A 19,359-nucleotide genomic window follows, 5' to 3' on the forward strand; every position below is an offset into this window, starting at 1 on the left:
GGGGCCCAGGACAACCAGTAAATTTGGAGCTCTGAGGAGATCAGTCTACTCTTTAGCCTGCTTAGGCATATTTAACATGATACAAAAGAGGTCAGCTTCCAAGAGTGCAATGATTTAGTATTATTTTGGTCGGAACATGTGAGGTAAAAAGTAATAAATCATGCAGATGTGTGTATAGCTTCTATAAAATATTTACTATTCGAAAGATAACAAAACAATAACAACAGTCGATCTTTCTAAACTACACTATCTCAGCTTCTGTTCTTACAATGGAAACTACTCTTCAGTTATCCATCTTGCCTCAGTGCCTCACACACTCCAACTGCCATCTTGACTAACCAGACAGTGGGTGGGGAACTCATACTTGATGCCCTGTAGGCTCTATGCTAATTAGCTAAATGAATACATTAGAACATTAACTCTTTCATGACTGAAGCTGCTGACGCATGCTATTCCAACAATTTTATTACAAACATTGGAGTTCAGTTGATGCTTTACAAGGGTAATAACCCTTAAAAGATGTATTTATTGCCCCCTGATTGGTGTTGTTATTCTCTGGTTGGGTTCACAATTTTCCCCATTAACAAAATGGTTCCTGTTGAAGTATCAATAATAACCATCAGGAAAGGCCTGTTGAACTCGATTAGGAGAGGGGGAGGGGGAGTCAGCTCAATTAGTTGTTGAAAAATTGTGGTAGAGTAAATCCGAGTACTTATCTGAGACAGCTCAGTGTGATCTTCATGGACAACTAGCACAGATTCATGAAAAGCCTGTAGCAAAGGAAGAAACATTTATTTTGCAATAAGCCTGCATTCACATTATCGGATGAGCTGTAGGTGACTGACAATAGAGCAGTGGTCACCAATCCCTGGAACATTTGGTACCGGGCCATGGCTCCTCCTCGTCCTCCTCCCCGGCTGCTGCCTCAGGGGCTGCCCTGACATTCTGCTGCCGGCTCACCTTTGGTGCTCTCCAGCGGCCGTCATGGTGACACCATTTCCGTCATGATGACACCAAAGGGTGACACCATTTCCCATAGACTTCAAGTTGTCATAGTGAGTGGGTGGGGAATGTTCCTGCTACAGTCCCAGTGGTTCTCCTTGATTCTCTGCTTTGGCAGTGAGGAGCCGCTTCATCGAAGGCCCCCCCTTGTAGGCTGGTGACATGTGCCCCCTCTCTTATGCTATGGGGTGGTGACATTTAGTCTCCATGCCTGGAGACCCAGGAGGGCCACCAGTGCCTGATGATCCAGACATATCTAAACCTAGGCAAGCAATCCATGATTACATGAAGTGGCTTAGGAGAAAAAGAAGATGAAGAAGATTCTCAAAGCAGCTTACATTTGCCTTCCCTTTCCTCTCCCCACAAAAGACACCCTGTGAGGGAGGTGAAGCTGAGAAAGCCCTAATATTACTGCTCTGTCAGAACAGCTTTCTAGTGCTGTGGCAAGCCCAAGGCCACCCAGCCGGTTGCACGTAGAAGAGCGGAGAACAAAACCCGGCTCTTCAGATTAGAAGTCGGCAATCCTAACCACTACACCAAGCTGGCTCTCAATTGAATTGTGCAATTCAAACATTTATCCTGATTCTACAGTAGTGCAATTTTTATCAGAATGCTAGACATTGATTTTGCCTCTGATGACCAGGTTCCCTGGATATTCTGCTGATTTCTTAATTAATTTTTTACTTGCAGATAAGGACACTACTATGTCTTATATGGTGGTGAAGTTTTACTATGTAGTCATCAGGGTGTGGAGATCTCTGACTGGTATAATGTGAAACCTAAATTGTGTATTGTATAGGACTGTATTCATGATCTCACTGGTTTTGCTATTCGTTTTCTTTGGTTTTACTGCTGGATAATGACTTTAAATAAAATTAAATGCACCCATAAAGTATCCTACTTTGAGCCCAACTCCTGATCAATTCTTGTCTAATTAGTTAAAGGTTAACTTACGTACTACTTTTACTCAAAGCCTAGGTCAAGTCATCAAATTCCAGTCCCTCAAGAAATGTTTGATGAGATGTAATAGTTATGTCTAGCACCAACCCCACCGACATGCACATCCATACCTGAGAAATCCTCAGGTTGAGTTTTCTTGTAATCTCAGGCAGATCAGCATTTGCCACACCTAGTCTCTGCAACAGGTCTGTGACATTACTGGATGCAGAAATGGAAAATTTTGGGATCCGTAATTTTATTTTTCTGTTAGCAAACAGCAAAAAAAGAGAAAGAAATACATATAAATGACAATTTTATTTAAACAGCATACCAATTGAAACCTGATTTGTAATGTGTAAACAATTAAACAATGACTTGTTAGGATTTTTATTCAGGTATCTCACTCCCCTGGGCATTTCTGCACCCGTTAAATGTAGTGTCATGTTTGCCAAAAGAAGTCGCTATATTCTCGCCCCTCCATATGATGTTGCCAACATCCAGCGTCCGGGCAGAAATCGGCTTGCTAAATCCCCCATTTTAAAGCATGACTTCGAATTAAAAAAAGTGGATTCACCAACCTAAATAGCGCCATCTACCAACAGGAAACTAGCAGAGGAAACATATGGAGGCTCAATCACGCTATAGTCAGCCCTGCAATTTCCTGCCCTCACACCCGCTTCCCTCTCCCTTCTTCCCAGGAATGGGAAGAAGTCTCTTTTTTAAAATGACGATGCAGCTGGAGCAACGAATACCCATATACTTGCACAGGAGAGGCGAGTTACCCGCGGAAGCTAAAGTTATTCAGTGATGTGACACAAAGATTTCTTCTCAATGTTGTTTTGTTTTACAAAGCCATGAGAATTGTGAAAGCAACATGTTTTTTTGGTGAACCCGGCAAACCAACAATAAAAAATATCATTTTGTTCCAAGCTGTGACTGCCTTGCCATGACCAAACGTGCACATTATGTAACACCCTCTGGTTTCATTGCTGATTGCTACACGTTCTGTGTTGGCTGTGTTTAAATGCACGTTCATTTACACGCCTGCAAAATAAATGACGGCGACCGCGTGCTCCATGGACAAAGGAAACATTGCCAGCAAGAATTCAAGTGGACTTGTGACCCCATCTGGTCAATGTAGATGGGCCAATCAGGAGTAGAGAATTTCCCTGGGCGGAGCTATGTGGGAACCCAGAAAAACCAAAGTGGCTTCCTTGGCTGGACATCTTCTTCCATTCACGTCTGGAACGAGATGGAGTACACTTAGCAGCAGACTTCTCAGGGATAAAGCTTCCAGCCTAGTGGAAGGGGACCTACATGGAGGGACTCAGACGTCAGAGACTTTCTTGCAATCTTTGCCAAGAAGGTCCAAAATGCCCTTAATGCCTCCCACAGAAACCAGGAGGTTTTTGAGGAGGTGGCAATAATGTTGAGGGCTCTTGGCTACAACAGGACTAGGCTGGAGTGCTGGTCCAAGACCAAGACAATGCGGGTGGAATATTTCCACTACCTAAGCCACAACCTGCAAACCAGAATGGCTCCAGTAACCTGCCCGTATTTTGAAATTCAAAGGGGCATTTACAGGGAGGAAGATGGTGACGGCTGGCCCCAAAGGGTTGCTCGTAGCCTGAAATTAACCAAAAGAAAGCAGGTGATAGAGGTGAGCGGCCAGCAGCACCCGGACGATCCCAGCGAGGGACCAGCAATGGGAAGGGCTCACATGAGGATCCATGAAGAGCAGGAGAGGATTGAGATGGTCACCCAGAACCCCATCATAATCCCACCAAGGGAGGAAGCCAGTCTCCACTGCCCAACTGCCTCTGGTAAGCAGGGAGTGGAGGGGCTGCGGGTTAGGCTACCTGAATCTCTGACAGGTAGTAGGCATTTATATGCTTATTTGTTTCTCCACGTGGGTTGCCCAGGTCTGCATGTGCCTCTGTTGCACTCCCTTTCTCTTGCCTAACACGAGGTCCAATGTTCATCAAACAACACTTGTCCCTGGTAATCCCTTCTTCTGTGTGTCCCTGGGGCAGCTTTTCTGGGGTGCTAGAGGTCCATTCCCCCCCCCCCCCCCCATTTTTACAGAGACCCAACTCCCCGAGCCAACAACCCAGGCTAATGAACAGGTCTCTCCCCATTTCAACTGTGGTGCCCAAAACTGAACACAGTACTCCAAGTGAGGCTGAACCAGAGCAGAGTACAGTGGTACCATCACCTCCTGAGACCTGGACACGATACTCTGTTTGATACAGCCCAAAATCCCATTTACCTTTTTAGCCACCGAGTCACACTGCTAACTCATGTTCAAGGTATGGTCTACTAAGACTCCTAGATCCTTTTCACACATGCTACTGCCAAGATACATCTATACCATCTTATAATGGTATAGATGGTTTTCCCTACCTAAATGCAGAACTTTACATTTGTCCCTATTGAATTTTCTTTTATTCAGTTTAGCCCACTTCTTGAGCCTATCAAGATCATCCTGAATTCTGATTCTGACTTCTGTTGTGTTTGCTACCCCTCTCAGTTTAGTATCATCTGCAACCCTCATCCAAATAATTTATAAATATGTAGAACAACACAGGCCCCAGGACAGATCCCTGGGGTACTCCACTTGTCACTCTTTTCCAAGAAGATGCTGAACCATTAACAAGTACCCCTCTCTAGTTTCTGGGAAATGAAGCTGTCAACAAGACAAGTTAAGAATTTAATGCAGTTTGCAATTTTAGCAGAGTTGGTCTTCCAACAGATATCTGGGTAATCGAAGTCACCCATGACCACTGTTTCCCCCCTCTTTGAGAATTGTGTAATTTGGGCTAGGAGTATCTTATCCAAATCCTCTGACTGGCTTGGTGGTCTATGGCATACCTCCACAATTGTACCATTCTCCTTTCCTACTACTTTTGTTGTTGTTAGGTGCGAAGTCGTGTCCGACCCATCGCGACCCCATGGACAATGATCTTCCAGGCCTTCCTGTCCTCTACCATTCCTCGGAGTCCATTTAAGTTGCACTCCTTTTATATTTACCCAAATACACTCAACTGAACTTACATGCTCAGATACCTGTATTTCTTCTCAAGTATAAAGATTCTTAACATATATTGCTATGCCTCTCCCCTTCTTTTCTTGTCCGTCCCTTCTGAATAGATTGTACCCCTCGATTCTAGTATTCCAGTTGTGAGTATTATCCCACCAAGTTTCTGTGATTCATAGAATCATAGAATCATAGGGTTGGAAGGGGCCATACAGGCGATCTAGTCCAACCCCCTACTCAATGCAGGATCAGCCCTAAGCATCCTAAAGCATCCAAGAGATTCCAATTAGGTCATAGCACCCTTCCTCTATTAGGGCTACTAGTTCCTCCTGCTTGTTTCCCATACTCCATGCATTAGTGTAGAGACATCATAACCTATTCCTTGTGTGCCCCATGGTTTTGGTTTTTGAACTTCCTTGAAAGTTAGTAGTTCCCTGCTTATGTGCCAATCCCTGTAGATTTGCAATCTGCTCATCTTGAATTTTTGCCATCACACCAAGTTCTGAATTTACATCCCACTCCCCCTTTGGATCTAGTTTAAAGCCCTCTTCACCAGGTGTGTAACAGTTCTCCCAATAATACTTTTTCCACCCCCTTTGTGGTACACACCATCTCCTAACAGTAGCCCCTCATATTGATATCTAGATGGAATCAAAGCATGGGGAATCAGTCCCCATAATACCTCTGCTTTTGTGTGTACCATGATGGGGTGGGGGTGTTTTTAAAAAATTTTACTACAAAAGAAAGAAAAGGCAACCTAGAAATAATTTATACAATTTATTAAAATGTTTTAATACAAAGAAAAACTCCCTCTTACCCTTCCCCAAGTCCTCCCTCCTATCCCCTACATGAGTGGTCCCCAACCTTTTTATCACCTTTTATTACTGAGGCCTGGGGGATGGGTAGTCTTCTGCCGAGGGACGTCGCTGCCGCCTGAGCCCCTGCTCCGCTTGCTTTCCCACTGGCGCCCCGGACTTGCTTTCCCACTGGGGGGTGCTGTCAACAGAAGCTGCACAGTGCCACACCGGGGGGAGCCCTAGCCATGGCGGCCGCTGGAGAGCACCAAAGGTGAGCCGGCAGCAGAGTGGCAGGGCAGCCCCCGAGGCAGTAGCCAAGGAGGAGGAGGAGGAGGAGGAGCCTGGTACTGAATGATCTACCGACTGGTCCCAGTCTCCAGACCAGGGGTTGGGGACCACTGCCCTATACGAATCACAACACAACACCCCTCCCTCAACCCACAGCTTCATTATCCACAAAACTATTTACATCCCCTCTGATGGTGGTCTGCCAAGCCTTGCTGGTGCCAGAGCTGCTGAAGAGGTGGGGAGAATCAGAAAGAGGTGAAAGATAAGTGATGGTCTTGTTTTGTGTTGCCATCAATAAAGTATATTTTATCTCAATATCTGGATGTGTTGTTGGGTTACACGAAAGGGGTGGGTGTCTGCCTGGAAAGGACCATGCCTTCAGATGCCCTTTCCATGAGAGAGGGCATGTAAACTATTTAAAAAGGCAACAAAAGGCTTTTCCCACTCATGGGGGCAATGTTGTGGGCCACTTTGAGGGGGACATGCTGTTGTGTGGCCATCAAGCGGGCACAAGTTTCATTCAACTACATCTGCTTCCATGAACCACATTTGCTTACCCAGCTATTACATCCCCATTTTAAAAGGGCCAATTTCCCCCCTTTAGTTGGAAAACTCCCTTAAAGCATCTTCTAAGGGGTGGGGCACCTAGCAGCAATTTTAAAGTTGTGCCTTGGCAGAACATTTTTGGAAAGACTGTTTGAGGGGTTTATGGGGGGTTCAGCCCATTATAAAACCACATTACATGGAAGCAACTTACACAGGTGCCCCCTCTGCTCCAATGCTGGGTACCCTGCTGCCTGCCAGATGTTCCACTCTCCTGTGGGATGCCTCCTGTGGGATGCTCCAGGCTCCTTTGGTTAGTGATGGGTGCCTCTTCATCAACCACCACTGCTTCTGGCTTTTCCTGTGGGACTGTGATCTCGTGCCCCTTCTCCTCATGTATGTTGTGGAGGATGACACAAGCTATCACAAGACGCGTCATGTTATCAAGGTGGACATGGAGCCTGGCTGTCAAAGACCTCCATCTTCTTTTAAATCTCCCAAAATCTTGCTCCACCATGTTTCTTGCATGGGAATGCTTAAGGTTGTAATAACTTTGTCTATTTGTGCATGGACTTTTATCAGGTGTCATTAGCCACCTTCTCAGAGGGTATGCGCTATCACTTAGGATCAGAGCTGGAACCTGAACTCCCTTCTATGGTAACTGTTGGGACATAAACCCCAGTGTCCATAGCAGTGTGCAAGTTGAACTCCTGGAAGGCAAAGGCACTGTGTGTTCTCCATCCCACATCTGCATCTATAAAACACCTGGAGTGGTCCACAGTTCCCTGAAGGTGCATGGAGCAGAAATCCTTCCTGTACCCAAACTCCTGGAGGCTAACTTTTGGGACTCTTATGGAGATGTGGCTGCCATCCACCATGGCAAAACAATGTGGGAAGCCCAGCCTTCCCAACCTGTCCATACTCTACAGGAAATAAATAGAAATAGAAAAAGGAGAAAAGTTTAAGTGGAAGAATCACGTGGAAAGTGCTTTGTCCTCCATCCTGGCATGTGCTGGACAGAGGGAAAAATAAATGCCTGCTCATTGCTGCAGTTGGCCATAGTAAAAAAAAAAAACAGCAATATTTAATATATTAATGGAGCTCCAAAGACTATCTACCTTGCCAATTCTGTCACCAAGGCATACCACCTTGCTGTGTAGCTCTGCCTCCATCACGAAGCAGAACGACCTACCTTGCCAATAAACAATCTTGCCAATGGTGGACATTCCCAGCCCAAACTGCTCTGAAACCAGCCTGTAGCATGTCAAGTTGGCGAGATGGCTGCGGCCACCCTCTTTTCCACTGGGATTGGCAGGCACATGCATGACAGCTGCTGCTCCAGCCTCCCCTGAAGCAAGTTGATGATTTCGTTAAAGGTTCCACTAAACATCCTGAAGCTGAGGATCCATTGGTCATCACTCCAGTTGGCAAGCACAAAATTATCCCACCAGTCGTGGTTCTCTTGTCTACCCACATCTCGGAGAGAGTATACCATCTTTTCTTTGCTGCCCTGCGAGCCCTCCTGGAGAGAACCAAGGTCTTGCTTTGGGCACAGATAGTGACAGATCTATGATGATCAGCCTTCCTCTTGATCTTCATCATCCTCTTGTAGAACAATGCTGTTTCTGCCCTCATTCGAAGGTGGGTGGCATAAACTCATCCCACTAGAATGTATATCTGAGCCAGCAACACTAACAGAGATGGCCACTCTGAAGAGGCAGACAAAGAGCAATGGCAGACAGCTGTGCTTCGTGGAGGCTTTATTCAAGTGATCCGTGGGTGTGACATGGGGTAACATGGGGGCGTGGAGGAATGATCAACTTTACATCTGCCTATTACTAGTAGATCTGTGGGGTTTTTTTTGCAATTTATTTCCATAAAACTATGCCTCTATGATTATATGAATATGCATTTCAACAAATAAGTACTATTTATATATACGTATGTGTGTATGATCGCCAGACTTTTAAACAGTGGCAAGATGTGCTGGGAGGGAATTGGTTGCCTAGAGTGATTGACAAGCTGAAATACAAAATTTTAAGCACATTGCTCTCTCTTATGCCTTTTCAGACTTCAAATAAGGAAGGCAAATAGGACGAAAAGACAGCCAATAAAGATGAGAAGGTGATGGAAGTATGGAGGGTTGGTGAGGCGTAATAAATTATTGTGCTTTGCAATTCAGCGGGCATTATGCTATTTTAGGCAATGTGCAGAAATGACTCCTGTATTAGTGTCAGGTTGTTTACTTGATGTTTGTATTATTAATTTCTTGAGCATCTATAACTATAAACAAAACATCATGGATTTGTTCATTCATTTAGTAGATTTCCCTACCTTTCTCCATGGAACTTGGGGCACTACATCCTATGTGTTCTCTGTATATCCCTTTCTATATGTAGGACTCACTGGAGACTTCTAATAGCAATCACACTTCCTCCCCAAGACAGATTGGGGAAAAACAAGCACATACTATGAACCAGAGGCCCACCAGAAGGCAGTAAACAGTCTTTCATGAGATGACAGAGGCAAATGATTTTCTTGCAATAGCTGGCAGGCAGGCAGGCCTGCCTAGATTGGGAGATGGAAGAGCCAGAGAAATCAAGGTGTTGCTTCCCTTCCACAACAGTAGTGACACCTACTTTGATGACACTGAAGGTCAGACAACTCAATTCCTACCTGATTGGCACTCCCAGGGTTGTGCTACTAACAGGAAGAGAACAATCTCCCAATTAGAACCAATCTGTTCAAATTGTGTGCAGACACCTCACTCCCTACCTGATTGCCCTTCCCTGGGGGTGTGCCACCAATAGGGAGAGAACACTCTGCCAATGAGGGCAAATCATAGGGCTTCTTCTGTCCTCTTCTTCCTTTTCCTGCTGATTCCTGGGTGGAAGATGTGCTGGCCCCTCTGAATGACCACTCTATGCAGGCCTACCCTTTTCCTTGATCTGGAAACTATAGCTGGTGCAGAATGCTGTGACCAGGATTCTCACTAATACACCATGGAGATACCACATCCAGCCTGTACTCTAACAACTTGGCTGGCTCCCAGTTGAATTCTGGATTAAGCTTAAGGTTTTGGTAATAACCTATAAGGCCAAACATGCTTTGGGCTCAGTGTACCTGAGAGACCGCCTCTCTGCATATACCCCCCAAAGAGCCTTATGTGCCGCACCTCCAACTGGTTGCAGATCCCTGGCCCCAGAGAAGCACGTTGGACTTCAAAACGGGCCAGAGCCTTTTCGGTCCTGGCCCCCACCTGGTGGAATGAGCTCCCAGAAGAGATCAGAACCCTGCCCGAACTTTCACAATTTCACAGAGCCTGCATAAGGGAGCTCCTCCACCAGGCATTTTCTTGAGGCCAACCAGGCCGAAAACATCCAGTGCCCCCCAGACACCCCCTTCCATGACCAAAGAATCTGACCAACCCAAAGCTGTGTCAATGTTTCTGTTCCTGTTTAAATATTATTCTGGTTGACATGTTATGATTGTTATATTTGTTGCAATGTTCTATGCAATTACCCCATGAAAGAATCATAAAGTTGGAAGGGACCTCCTGGGTCATTTAGAAAAAGAAGAAGAGCTGGTTCTTATATGCCACTTTTCTCTATCTGAAGGAGTCTCAAAGTGGCTTACGTTCACCTTCCCTTTCCTCTCCCCACAACAGACACCCTGTGAGGGAGGTGAGGCTGAGAGAGCCCTGATATCGCTGCTCCGTCAGAAGAGCTTTATCAGTGCTGTGGGGAGCCCAAGGTCACCCAGCTGGCTGCATGTGGGGGAGTGCAGAATCAACTGGCTCTTATAACATAGCTTTATAACATAGCTTGCCATTAAATTATTACTATCTTGTGATTCAAGGAACTGAAATATTCAAGGAACCTTAGATTGTTTTCAGTCATTTCAGAGAATTCTAGGCACTCACCACCTAGGTTAAGTATGCAGATGACAGTTCTTATTAATTTTGACAATAACTGAGATAAAAGAAAATACACTTCATACAATCCCTTTAAAAGTATAATTGTATGGATGAGTATAATGTTCTTAACATTAATTTAAATCAGATGCCTTTTTAATATTAAAAATAGTTAATTCTATAGGAACGATATTGGAAAAGAACCCAGAAAAATTACTTACCTGTCGTCAAAAGAACTTCGCCATTTATCCAGATCTTCTCTTACCAAAGATCTCTCTACCTCTTTGAGTTTCCCTTCATCTGGCAGGATGAACCATGCATCAGCATTGTCTGTATAAGGTATTTGTACTACTTTGCAAGACAGATCTTCATCATGGAAAAATCCATACGTGCCTACTTTCTCCATCACTTTTAATTTAACAGTTGTGTTTCCGTATGCCCCAAAATCGCTTTCAAATGTTAATTGGTAAGAGAAGCCAGCTAACCACACTCCTTAGGAGAAAAATAAGAAGTGAGAGAACTGTATAAATATCATGAAAGCATAAGAGAAGCCATGCTGGATCAGGCCAGTCACCCATCCAGACCAACATTGGCGGCCATTCCGCATTCGTCCAAAATAGCACAATCTTTAAACAGCCCCGTGGCGTGGAGCGCCACGGACTGAATAAAGCAGTAAGGGCACTGTGGGAGGAGTTAGGGAGGGCCCTGTCCGGGATAAAAACTCCGAGTGTCCATCCCGCCCCAAGCAGCCAATGGGGAGCTGGGAGAAGGCTCGAGAGAGCCTCGGGTGGGGGGTGGGCCTTGCAGCCTTCTCCCGGCTGCCGGAGCGGCCTCGCCGCGTCGTAGATGCAGCGAGGCCGCTCCGCCGGCCGGGAGAAGGCTCGAGAGAGCCTCGGGTAGGGGGTGGCAGTTACAGCCTTATCCCGGCTGCCGGAGCGGCCTCGCCGCGTCGTAGATGCGGCGAGGCTGCTCCGCCGGCCGGGAGAAGGCTCAATAGAGCCTCGGGTGGGGGGTGGGGGGTGGGCCTGCTCTCAGGCCATCTAGGGCCCATTTCATTACAAAGTGAAATGGGCTTTAGATCTAGTGGTTACTAATTGAAATCGCTACAGTTTTGCCATTATGCACAACGTCGTTGACAATCTGCAACACTCCTGAAACCGATCTGCAAAAAGCGCTTCGTTGTAGCGCTTTCAGGGAAATCCCAAAAAGTGGATTCACCCTCCGGAAAGCGCTACACTCCTGCAATCAATCTGCAACACTAGCGGGAAAGTTCTGTGCGTTATCATTGTTGCGGTTTCTGCAAAGTCCCTCCCCTGGCTCTCTCTTCTGATCTTCCGGCGAAGTGATCGCCATTTTTTTTTTCTCCGAGCGAGCGGAGATCAACGCACCAGCGAGCCTTCGTTTACCCAGCGAGGCTTCCCTGGCTGCAGCCCCTCTGTTTAAAGTCACCAAGCACAAGCATCGCAGAGGCCCGTTTGCTGGTTTATTTTCACTTTATTTTTCACACTGTTTTCGGCCGGAAATCGCGCCCGTGAGGGGGGGGGGATTTTTTTTTTCACTCGGGGGGAGCGTGGCAACGATGAAACGGCAGCTCAAACACCACCTGCTAGCTGGATGGGTCTCTCCGTTACAACGAATCAACGCAGATTCGTTGCAACGTGTGTGTGTGTTTTTTTAAACTTCCTTAAAGGGAAAGGGGCTGTTTGGGAGCATGATAACGGCCGCCCATTGGCTGCTTGACGGCCAGGGGCGGGACACAGCTTAGCAATAGCGCTTCCTGGCTAGCAATTTTTGCAGAGACCGGGACCCTGTGGGAAACGATAGAAACGCAACTGTATTCCACTACAAAGGCAGGTATGCGTTACGCCGAATCCCACTATTTAAAATGGCGATTTTTCGTTCAGCAAACAATTTCCTACATGGATCCCGGTGCGGAATGGCCCTCAGTGTCACCACCGAATCACACTAGCTGTCAGGAACTTCTTCCGGATGTTTAGCCAAAAGTGGTTATTCCCCACTCAGCTCACTGTCTGCATCCTGGGAAGGGTTTGTGACAAGGGGAGTCCATCAAAAAGCTGCTCCAAATAATCAGTTATTAGGTGGGCCCTTTAAATGCCTCCCTCCAGACACTCACTGCACCTACAAGTTAAAATAATAAAACCAGAAACTAGGGATAGTGAGATCAAAGGTATGGCTAAACCTTAGGCAACTTTTTGTAGCAAAAAAGGAAAACAAAAAAGAAAACTTAATCTCCTGAATTTGGAGTGCCTGTGGCTCAGGGGAAGCAGCCAGAGGAGGAAGTGCACCTCCTGTTGTATCCCTACTGCTGTGGAAATCTGCACAGATTCAGGTATGCACCCTATTCCAAACCTACAGCAACTTTAAACTATGAAGGTATATTATGAAAGTAGAAAGCTGGCAAGGGAACAGGGGCTTTCCAGTTCTTTGCACACAGTGTCTTGTGTATGGTAATATCCCAAGTGGGCAGAAACTATAGGGGCTTACTGAAAGCATTGAGGTTAAAAATGTTTCACTAATTTTTTTTTCCATATCGGGATATCAGGGACCTGAAAGTGATTGCAATTCCTGTTTTTTTGGATTCCAGGTACCCATTTGGTATTCAGATCTGTCCTGTCCCTCCTCCAGATTTTGATTTTTTTTTTCATATCCATTACCCATAACAGGAACATTTCCTGGGAGTGGGAGGCACTATTTTCAAAGCTACCAGCACCAAATTTGTGGTGAACCTGCTGGTGGCACTTCTTTGAATATATAGCACAATCCCTTCAGCATTATACAGCACACAGAAGAGACAATTTTGGAAAGTCAAATCCCCCCCCCCAAAAAAACGACCAGCTTGGCCTTTGGGAGATGTTTGGGAGGGGCTGGAAGAAGGCAGCCCACTCCTCCATGGTCTGTCTGGCCTGGGCTTTGAAAGATGTGGGGTTGGATGGGAAGGTGGTGACCTGTGTAGACACTTGTATGGGGATGGTGGTTGTAGTGCCAGTGCCCTTGCAAAGCAGCTGTTTCTTCCAGAAGAACTGATGCCTTCCTCCCCTCTTCACTTCCCTCCCCCAGTTTTCTTTCTCTCTTTCTTTCTCTGTCCCTTTCTCTCTGTATCTGAGGAATTGTGTGTGCACATTAAAGCTCATACCTTGGATAAAAGTTTGTTGGCCTTAAAGGTGCCAATGGACTCTACATTTGTTCTTTCTTCCTCTTTTATCCTGTCTTTCTCTCGTCCCCCTGAAGACTTCCAGGCTCCCATCTGGAAGTTTGCAACTCAGCTGGCTGCAAATGGAGGAGTCAGGAATAAAACCCAGCTCTTGAGATTAGAGTCTGCTACTCTTTAACTTCACCACTCTGGATCTCAAGTGGTGGGGAGGGCCAGAACCCAGGAAGGTCACAATGCAGATGTATGTGCTCACGCCATTGTATTCCTGGGTGCAACAGGCTTTGCCTCCAGTCCCTCAATATTTTCAGTCCACAGAGTTGGATATTCCTCTTCTAGTTATCACATCAACCACCAGGTTCATGCAGTTTACAAAATGGGGAGGACAGATGAGCCCCATGATTGGCCCAAATAGGTAGAGTGCTCTCTCCCTATTGGTGGCACACCTCCCTTGGGAGGGCCAAACAGGCAGGGAGTGAGTTGTCTGTGCATAATTTGAACTGACTGGCTCTCATTGGGACAGTGCTCTCTCCCCATCTGCATGCAATTTGAATGGATTGGTCCTTATTGGTACAGTACTCTCTCCCTATTGGCAGCACTCATTGGACAGTGGCCTCTCCCTATCTGCATGCAATTTGAACTGACTGGCCCTCATTGGGACAGTGCTCTCTTCCTTTCTACATACAATTTGAACTGATTAGGCCTCATAGGGGCACTGGTCTCTCCCTATCTGCACACCATTTGAATTGATTGTGCCTCATTGGGGCAGGGCCCTCTCTCCCTATTGGCAGTACACCCTCAGGGAGGGCCAATCAGGTAGGGAGTGAGTTGGCTGTACACAACTTCAACTTTATAACGTTTAATGATATTTATGATTAAGAAACAACTGTTACTGAGTCACTGAGGAAGATTATATATGACCTGGGGCTTCCTTTGGCTGTGGTTGATTTAATAAACTCTTTGGATAAGACTTTTTGCCATCGCCAGCTTGGTTTACACAATATCTTGCCTTTTGACCCTGCCACCACCTTCCTCCAGGCACCCCGAGTTCCTGTCAGCCTGACCCTCCTTTCTACTTGTGGGGCTGTCAGAAGCACCCTGACCCTCCTCTTCATTGCTACCATTGCTTCATTTAAGTTGGTTGAATAGTTAGCACTGCCATCCAAACTTTTTGAAATCTTTAGGTCTCCAACCTACCTTTGAAGAAGAAGTAGTTCACAAGGACCATGCGTATCTGTTCACTGAGGTCCCTGATGGTGCTGACTGTTTTCCCAGAGGTTTTGTTGGTCAAATAATCATTGATCTGCTGTTTTGCTCTTGTGGAATCCAGGAAGTTTGTAAAAAAGTCTTCAGAGTGATATAAGTTTCTGACACTTTCAAGAAATGTACGCCGTATTTTCAGCGACTTTTCAAAGAACAAAGCATTCCCTATTTTCACCTGTGTTTTCACTCTTGGAAGGTTAAGCTTATGAATAAGATGGCAAAATCCCTTATGTATCTCATTCTCCTCAATCTCTGAAAGGTTGAAAGCTAGTCCGTTGTAAATCTGTATTCGGGTTTCAGATGCCGCCCCAAGGGACAACATGGCAAAGGCTATGGAGATGCTCAGGGGAGAGAACAGAATGTTTTTGTCACCTCGAATAGATGACATTTCTTTGTACAAATTAAATGTAAAATCAGCATTTGAATTGATAATCTTGGACATGACATCATCCTCAATTCTACATTCTTGGACCTCTTGTAGTCTTGTGAAATGATAACAGAGGAACTGCAGACCAATCAGTAATAAGGAAAGGAAAATCATGGCCTTCTTTGGGATTTCCTGTCTATGATAAAAGGAACATATGGAAAGAATATCATTTTTAAGCAGTAAGATATAATTGAAATTAGATTAAAATTTCATGCTTGTAATTATTGAAGTTGCAATTTTTTACCTTCTTACTAGAGTCATTCACACTGATGATGGCCATGGGTTTCATGATTTGGAGAGGGACTATGCCTTAATCATAGAGTCATAGAGTTGGAAGGGACCTCCAGGGTCATCTAGTTCAACCCCCTGCACAATTACCTGCCTACCCCACAGTGAGCCCAATTTCAAGCCCAAATGATCCCTCCCTACCAAAAATCTCCAGAATCCAGCCTGGCCTGGAGGAAATTCACTTACCATCCCACAGCAGCAATTATCAATTCCCTGGGTATGCAAAGAAGGGCCACAAGAGACAAACACTGGCACATCCCTTCCTGCCCACCCACTCACAATCTGCCTAAGTTCATAAAATCAGCATTTCCTTCAGATCTAGCCTCTGCTTAAAACTTCCAAAGAAGGGGAACCCACCACCTCCCAGGGAAGCCTGTTCCACTGAGGAACCAACCTAACTGTCAGGAACTTCTTCCAGATGTTTAGCTGATTAGAGGGGATACTTATTAAATTTGCAGATCATACTAAAGTGGTAGGGGTAGCAAACACAACTGAAGACAGCAACAGAATACAGGATGATCTTGATAGGCTCGAGAAGTGGGCTAAACTGAATAAAATGAAGTTCAATAGGGACAAATGTAAAGTTCTGCATTTAGATAGGAAAAACCATTTACACCAATATAAGATGGGGGAGACTTGTCTTGGCAGTAGCATGTGCAAAAAGGATCTATGTATCTTAGAAGACCATACATTGAACATGAGTCAGCAGTGTAACTCAGTGGCTAAAAAAGCAAATGGGATTTTGGGCTGTATCAAATGGAGTATCGTGTCCAGATCACGGGAGGTGATGGTACTGCTTTACTCTGCTCTGGTTTGGCCTCACGTGGAGTACTGTGTTCAGTTTTGGGCACTTCAGTTGAAGAGGGATGTTGACAAACTGGAACGTGTCCAGAGGAGAGCAACAAAGATGGTGAGGGGTTTGGAGACCAAGACATATGAAGAAAGGTTGGGGAAGCTTGGTCAGTTTAGCCTAGAGAGGAGACAACTGAGAGGGGATCTGATAACCATCTTCAAGTATTTAAAAGGGTGCCATATGGAGGATGGAGCGGAATTGTTCTCTCTTGCCCCAGAGGGTCAGACCACAATGAATGGGGTGAAATTAATTCAAAAGAAATTCCATCTAAACATCCAGAAGAAGTTCCTGACAGTTAGAGTGGTTTCTCAGTGGAGCAGGCTTCCTCGGGAGGTGGTGGGAATTTTGGGGAATAAACAGAGGCTGGATAGTCATCTGACGGAGAGGCTGATTCTGTGAAGGCTCAAGGGGGTGGCAGGTTACAGTAGATGAGCGATAGAGATGTGAGTGGCTTGCATAGTGCAGGGGGTTGGATTAGATGACCCATGAGGCGCCTTCAAACTCTATGATTCTATTCTATGAAATTTCTTTTGAATTAATTTAAAATGATTGGTTCTGGTCTGACCCTCTGGGGCAACAGAAAACATCTTCTATATGGCAGCCCTTCAAGTAATCAACGTGCTCTACCAGAGTTAGAATTAATTCCCATGCAAATATGTTCACTGAGATTTTTGTGTTAAATTGCCCACTTTGAAGAATAAAGGAGGAAACCCAGACGGATGAATACACTGAACTGAAGCATAACACTGAGTTTGGCTAGGCCCTCATGACCTTAAATCACAATGGTAGAGGCATAAATTGCAGAGACTTAAGTTTATAAGAGACTGCAGTTTACAATCTTATAAGATTCTGCTATTCGAGACTGTTGAGCACCAGAACAATGACAGAGAAAAAATTTCATACTTACAAGAAAATCCTCAGACTGCCTTTTAACTGGACTTGATGTCTCTTTGCTTTGTCATAGATAAACCAGACATGTACAATGCCCACTACTAATTATTAACTATTAAGCAGAACAAATACAGGTTATTTAAAAGGGGGAGGAGCAAAACCTGGTGCAATAGTCTTTGAACCATGCTTTGTACTTTTTGGCTGTAGTTTTAGTTCAGAGGATAAAGTTCCCATTTGAATGGTCCAAAGGTTGTATACTTCCCAAACCACCTGTTGAATCTGAATCAGGGAGTCTACTTGGGACTTTCTTCTCATGGGCGAGGCCTGTGTTTTTGTTTCTGGCATGATAAAGACTTTGTGTGCAGTACTTTTCTCCACAAAAGGAGTAAGCTGCTTGCTGGTTCTATTTCTGCCGTTAGGTGACCTTTAATCCGCCATCCTGCAACCTCCATTTCCACTGGTCTGTGATCTTCCTCAGACCATAGTATAGTCTGATATTATCTCAAAAAATATGTAGTCAGTTCCCATTGCATATTAGTCCTAACCTAACAGTTACTGCTGTCTTTCTTAAGAAAGTCCAGGTAATTACCTGGACATAATAGAGGGTCTTGATGGAGTGATTTTTAAAGAAATTATTATAATCTTCTTATTGATTGTGCCCTTATTGGGAAAGTGTCTATGAGAGGGAGGGAGGCCTGTCTTTGCCCGCTACGTCTCAAAAATTTAGAGATTAGGAAAGATATTTATGTTAAGATTGGGTCAAGCAACTTTTGCCTCCTCTGCATCAAGGTCTAAGATAAAGGAGTGTACATTCTATTCTGTAAACAATGAGCCTTCTATAAGCAATGTATCAGCAGTTCTTGAGGAGACTGTGGGAGCGGATCCTGGAAATGACTCTCAAAGTATGGCGTAAGGCTCTGGGCTGGCCCTATGAGGTAGGCATGATGTGGACATGTAAAATTCTGTGTGCATGGGGCAAAAGGACCCTGATCTGGCAGCAGGACCATTAGTCTGGCCACCTTTTTGTTGTAATGTCTGCCTAACATAGTCAGACCACTTTGCCCTTAAGGCTTGGATTGATACCCTACTCCTTACCTGTATAGGTGGAGAGCAGATTTGTGCTTTCCCAAGGAGACTTATGGATCCAGTAGGTTTTAGCATGCTCTGCAGGATCTGATACCTCCTGGCAACTCAGTCGATGTGTTAGTGGAAGATTGGCATGCCTGGCTTTCAAATACCATTGCCGAGATCACTCCCCAAATGGCCTCTCCATCCCATCCTATACCAGCTCCATGGTATACATCGAAGCTGTGCAAATGAAAGCAGGAACTGAGAGTTTGGTAGAAAACTCATGATGAGGCAGCAAGAACATTGGGACTCCTTCAGTTGGCGGTGAAAGGAAAAATCCAGAGTCCCTGTCCTTCCCCTCACTAATGCCCCCTTCATTTATGCTTTCTGTCTGCTTCCCCACCCCCAGAACAGAGCCAGGAGCAGCACTCAGGGGGAATCATCCTTCCCAGCTCACAGCTGCTGAGGTCAGGCCATCAGGGGAAGGGCTGCTCCGTAACCTAGTTGGGGGCCTTTGGGACTTGCAAACTGTGCCCCAGAATTCTCTGGGACTAACTATATGCCACTTCCATGAATGCCAATCTAGCCCTGTCATCCCTTTGGTGGTCACTGGACTCTAGGCCAAGGTTCTAGCATCCATCTTGCAAAGGCCATCTCTGCTCAGTCCTGCTGCTACAGCTGCCCACCCCCCTCAGCAAGGGGTGACATGGGCAGGAGCTACCATTCATATGCATTTGGGCCGGGGGGGGTGGGGGCTCCCACATATTCATTAATTATACATTCCAAATAATATAAAGGTAAAGGTAAAGGTATCTCCTGTGCAAGCACCGGGTCATGTCTGACCCTTGGGGTGACGCCCTCCAGCGTTTTCATGGCAGACT

At 45.5% G+C, this 19,359-nt stretch overlaps 1 protein-coding gene across 1 annotated transcript; it reads right to left on the reverse strand.

The window, feature by feature from the left end:
• Positions 1-175: 175 nt before the first annotated feature.
• LOC143830706 (alpha-1-antichymotrypsin-like) lies at positions 176-17,496 on the reverse strand. The gene is made up of 5 exons (XM_077323576.1): positions 17,427-17,496; positions 14,886-15,514; positions 10,741-11,011; positions 2,073-2,205; positions 176-770 (listed from the first exon to the last, which is right to left on the reverse strand). The coding sequence occupies exons 2-5, from the start codon at positions 15,490-15,492 to the stop codon at positions 549-551; spliced, it is 1,233 nt and encodes a 410-aa protein (XP_077179691.1). The 5' UTR covers positions 15,493-15,514; positions 17,427-17,496; the 3' UTR covers positions 176-548.
• Positions 17,497-19,359: the final 1,863 nt, after the last annotated feature.

The sequence above is a fragment of the Paroedura picta genome, chromosome 2, assembly GCF_049243985.1.
Source record: "Paroedura picta isolate Pp20150507F chromosome 2, Ppicta_v3.0, whole genome shotgun sequence".
Lineage (NCBI taxonomy): Eukaryota > Metazoa > Chordata > Lepidosauria > Squamata > Gekkonidae > Paroedura > Paroedura picta.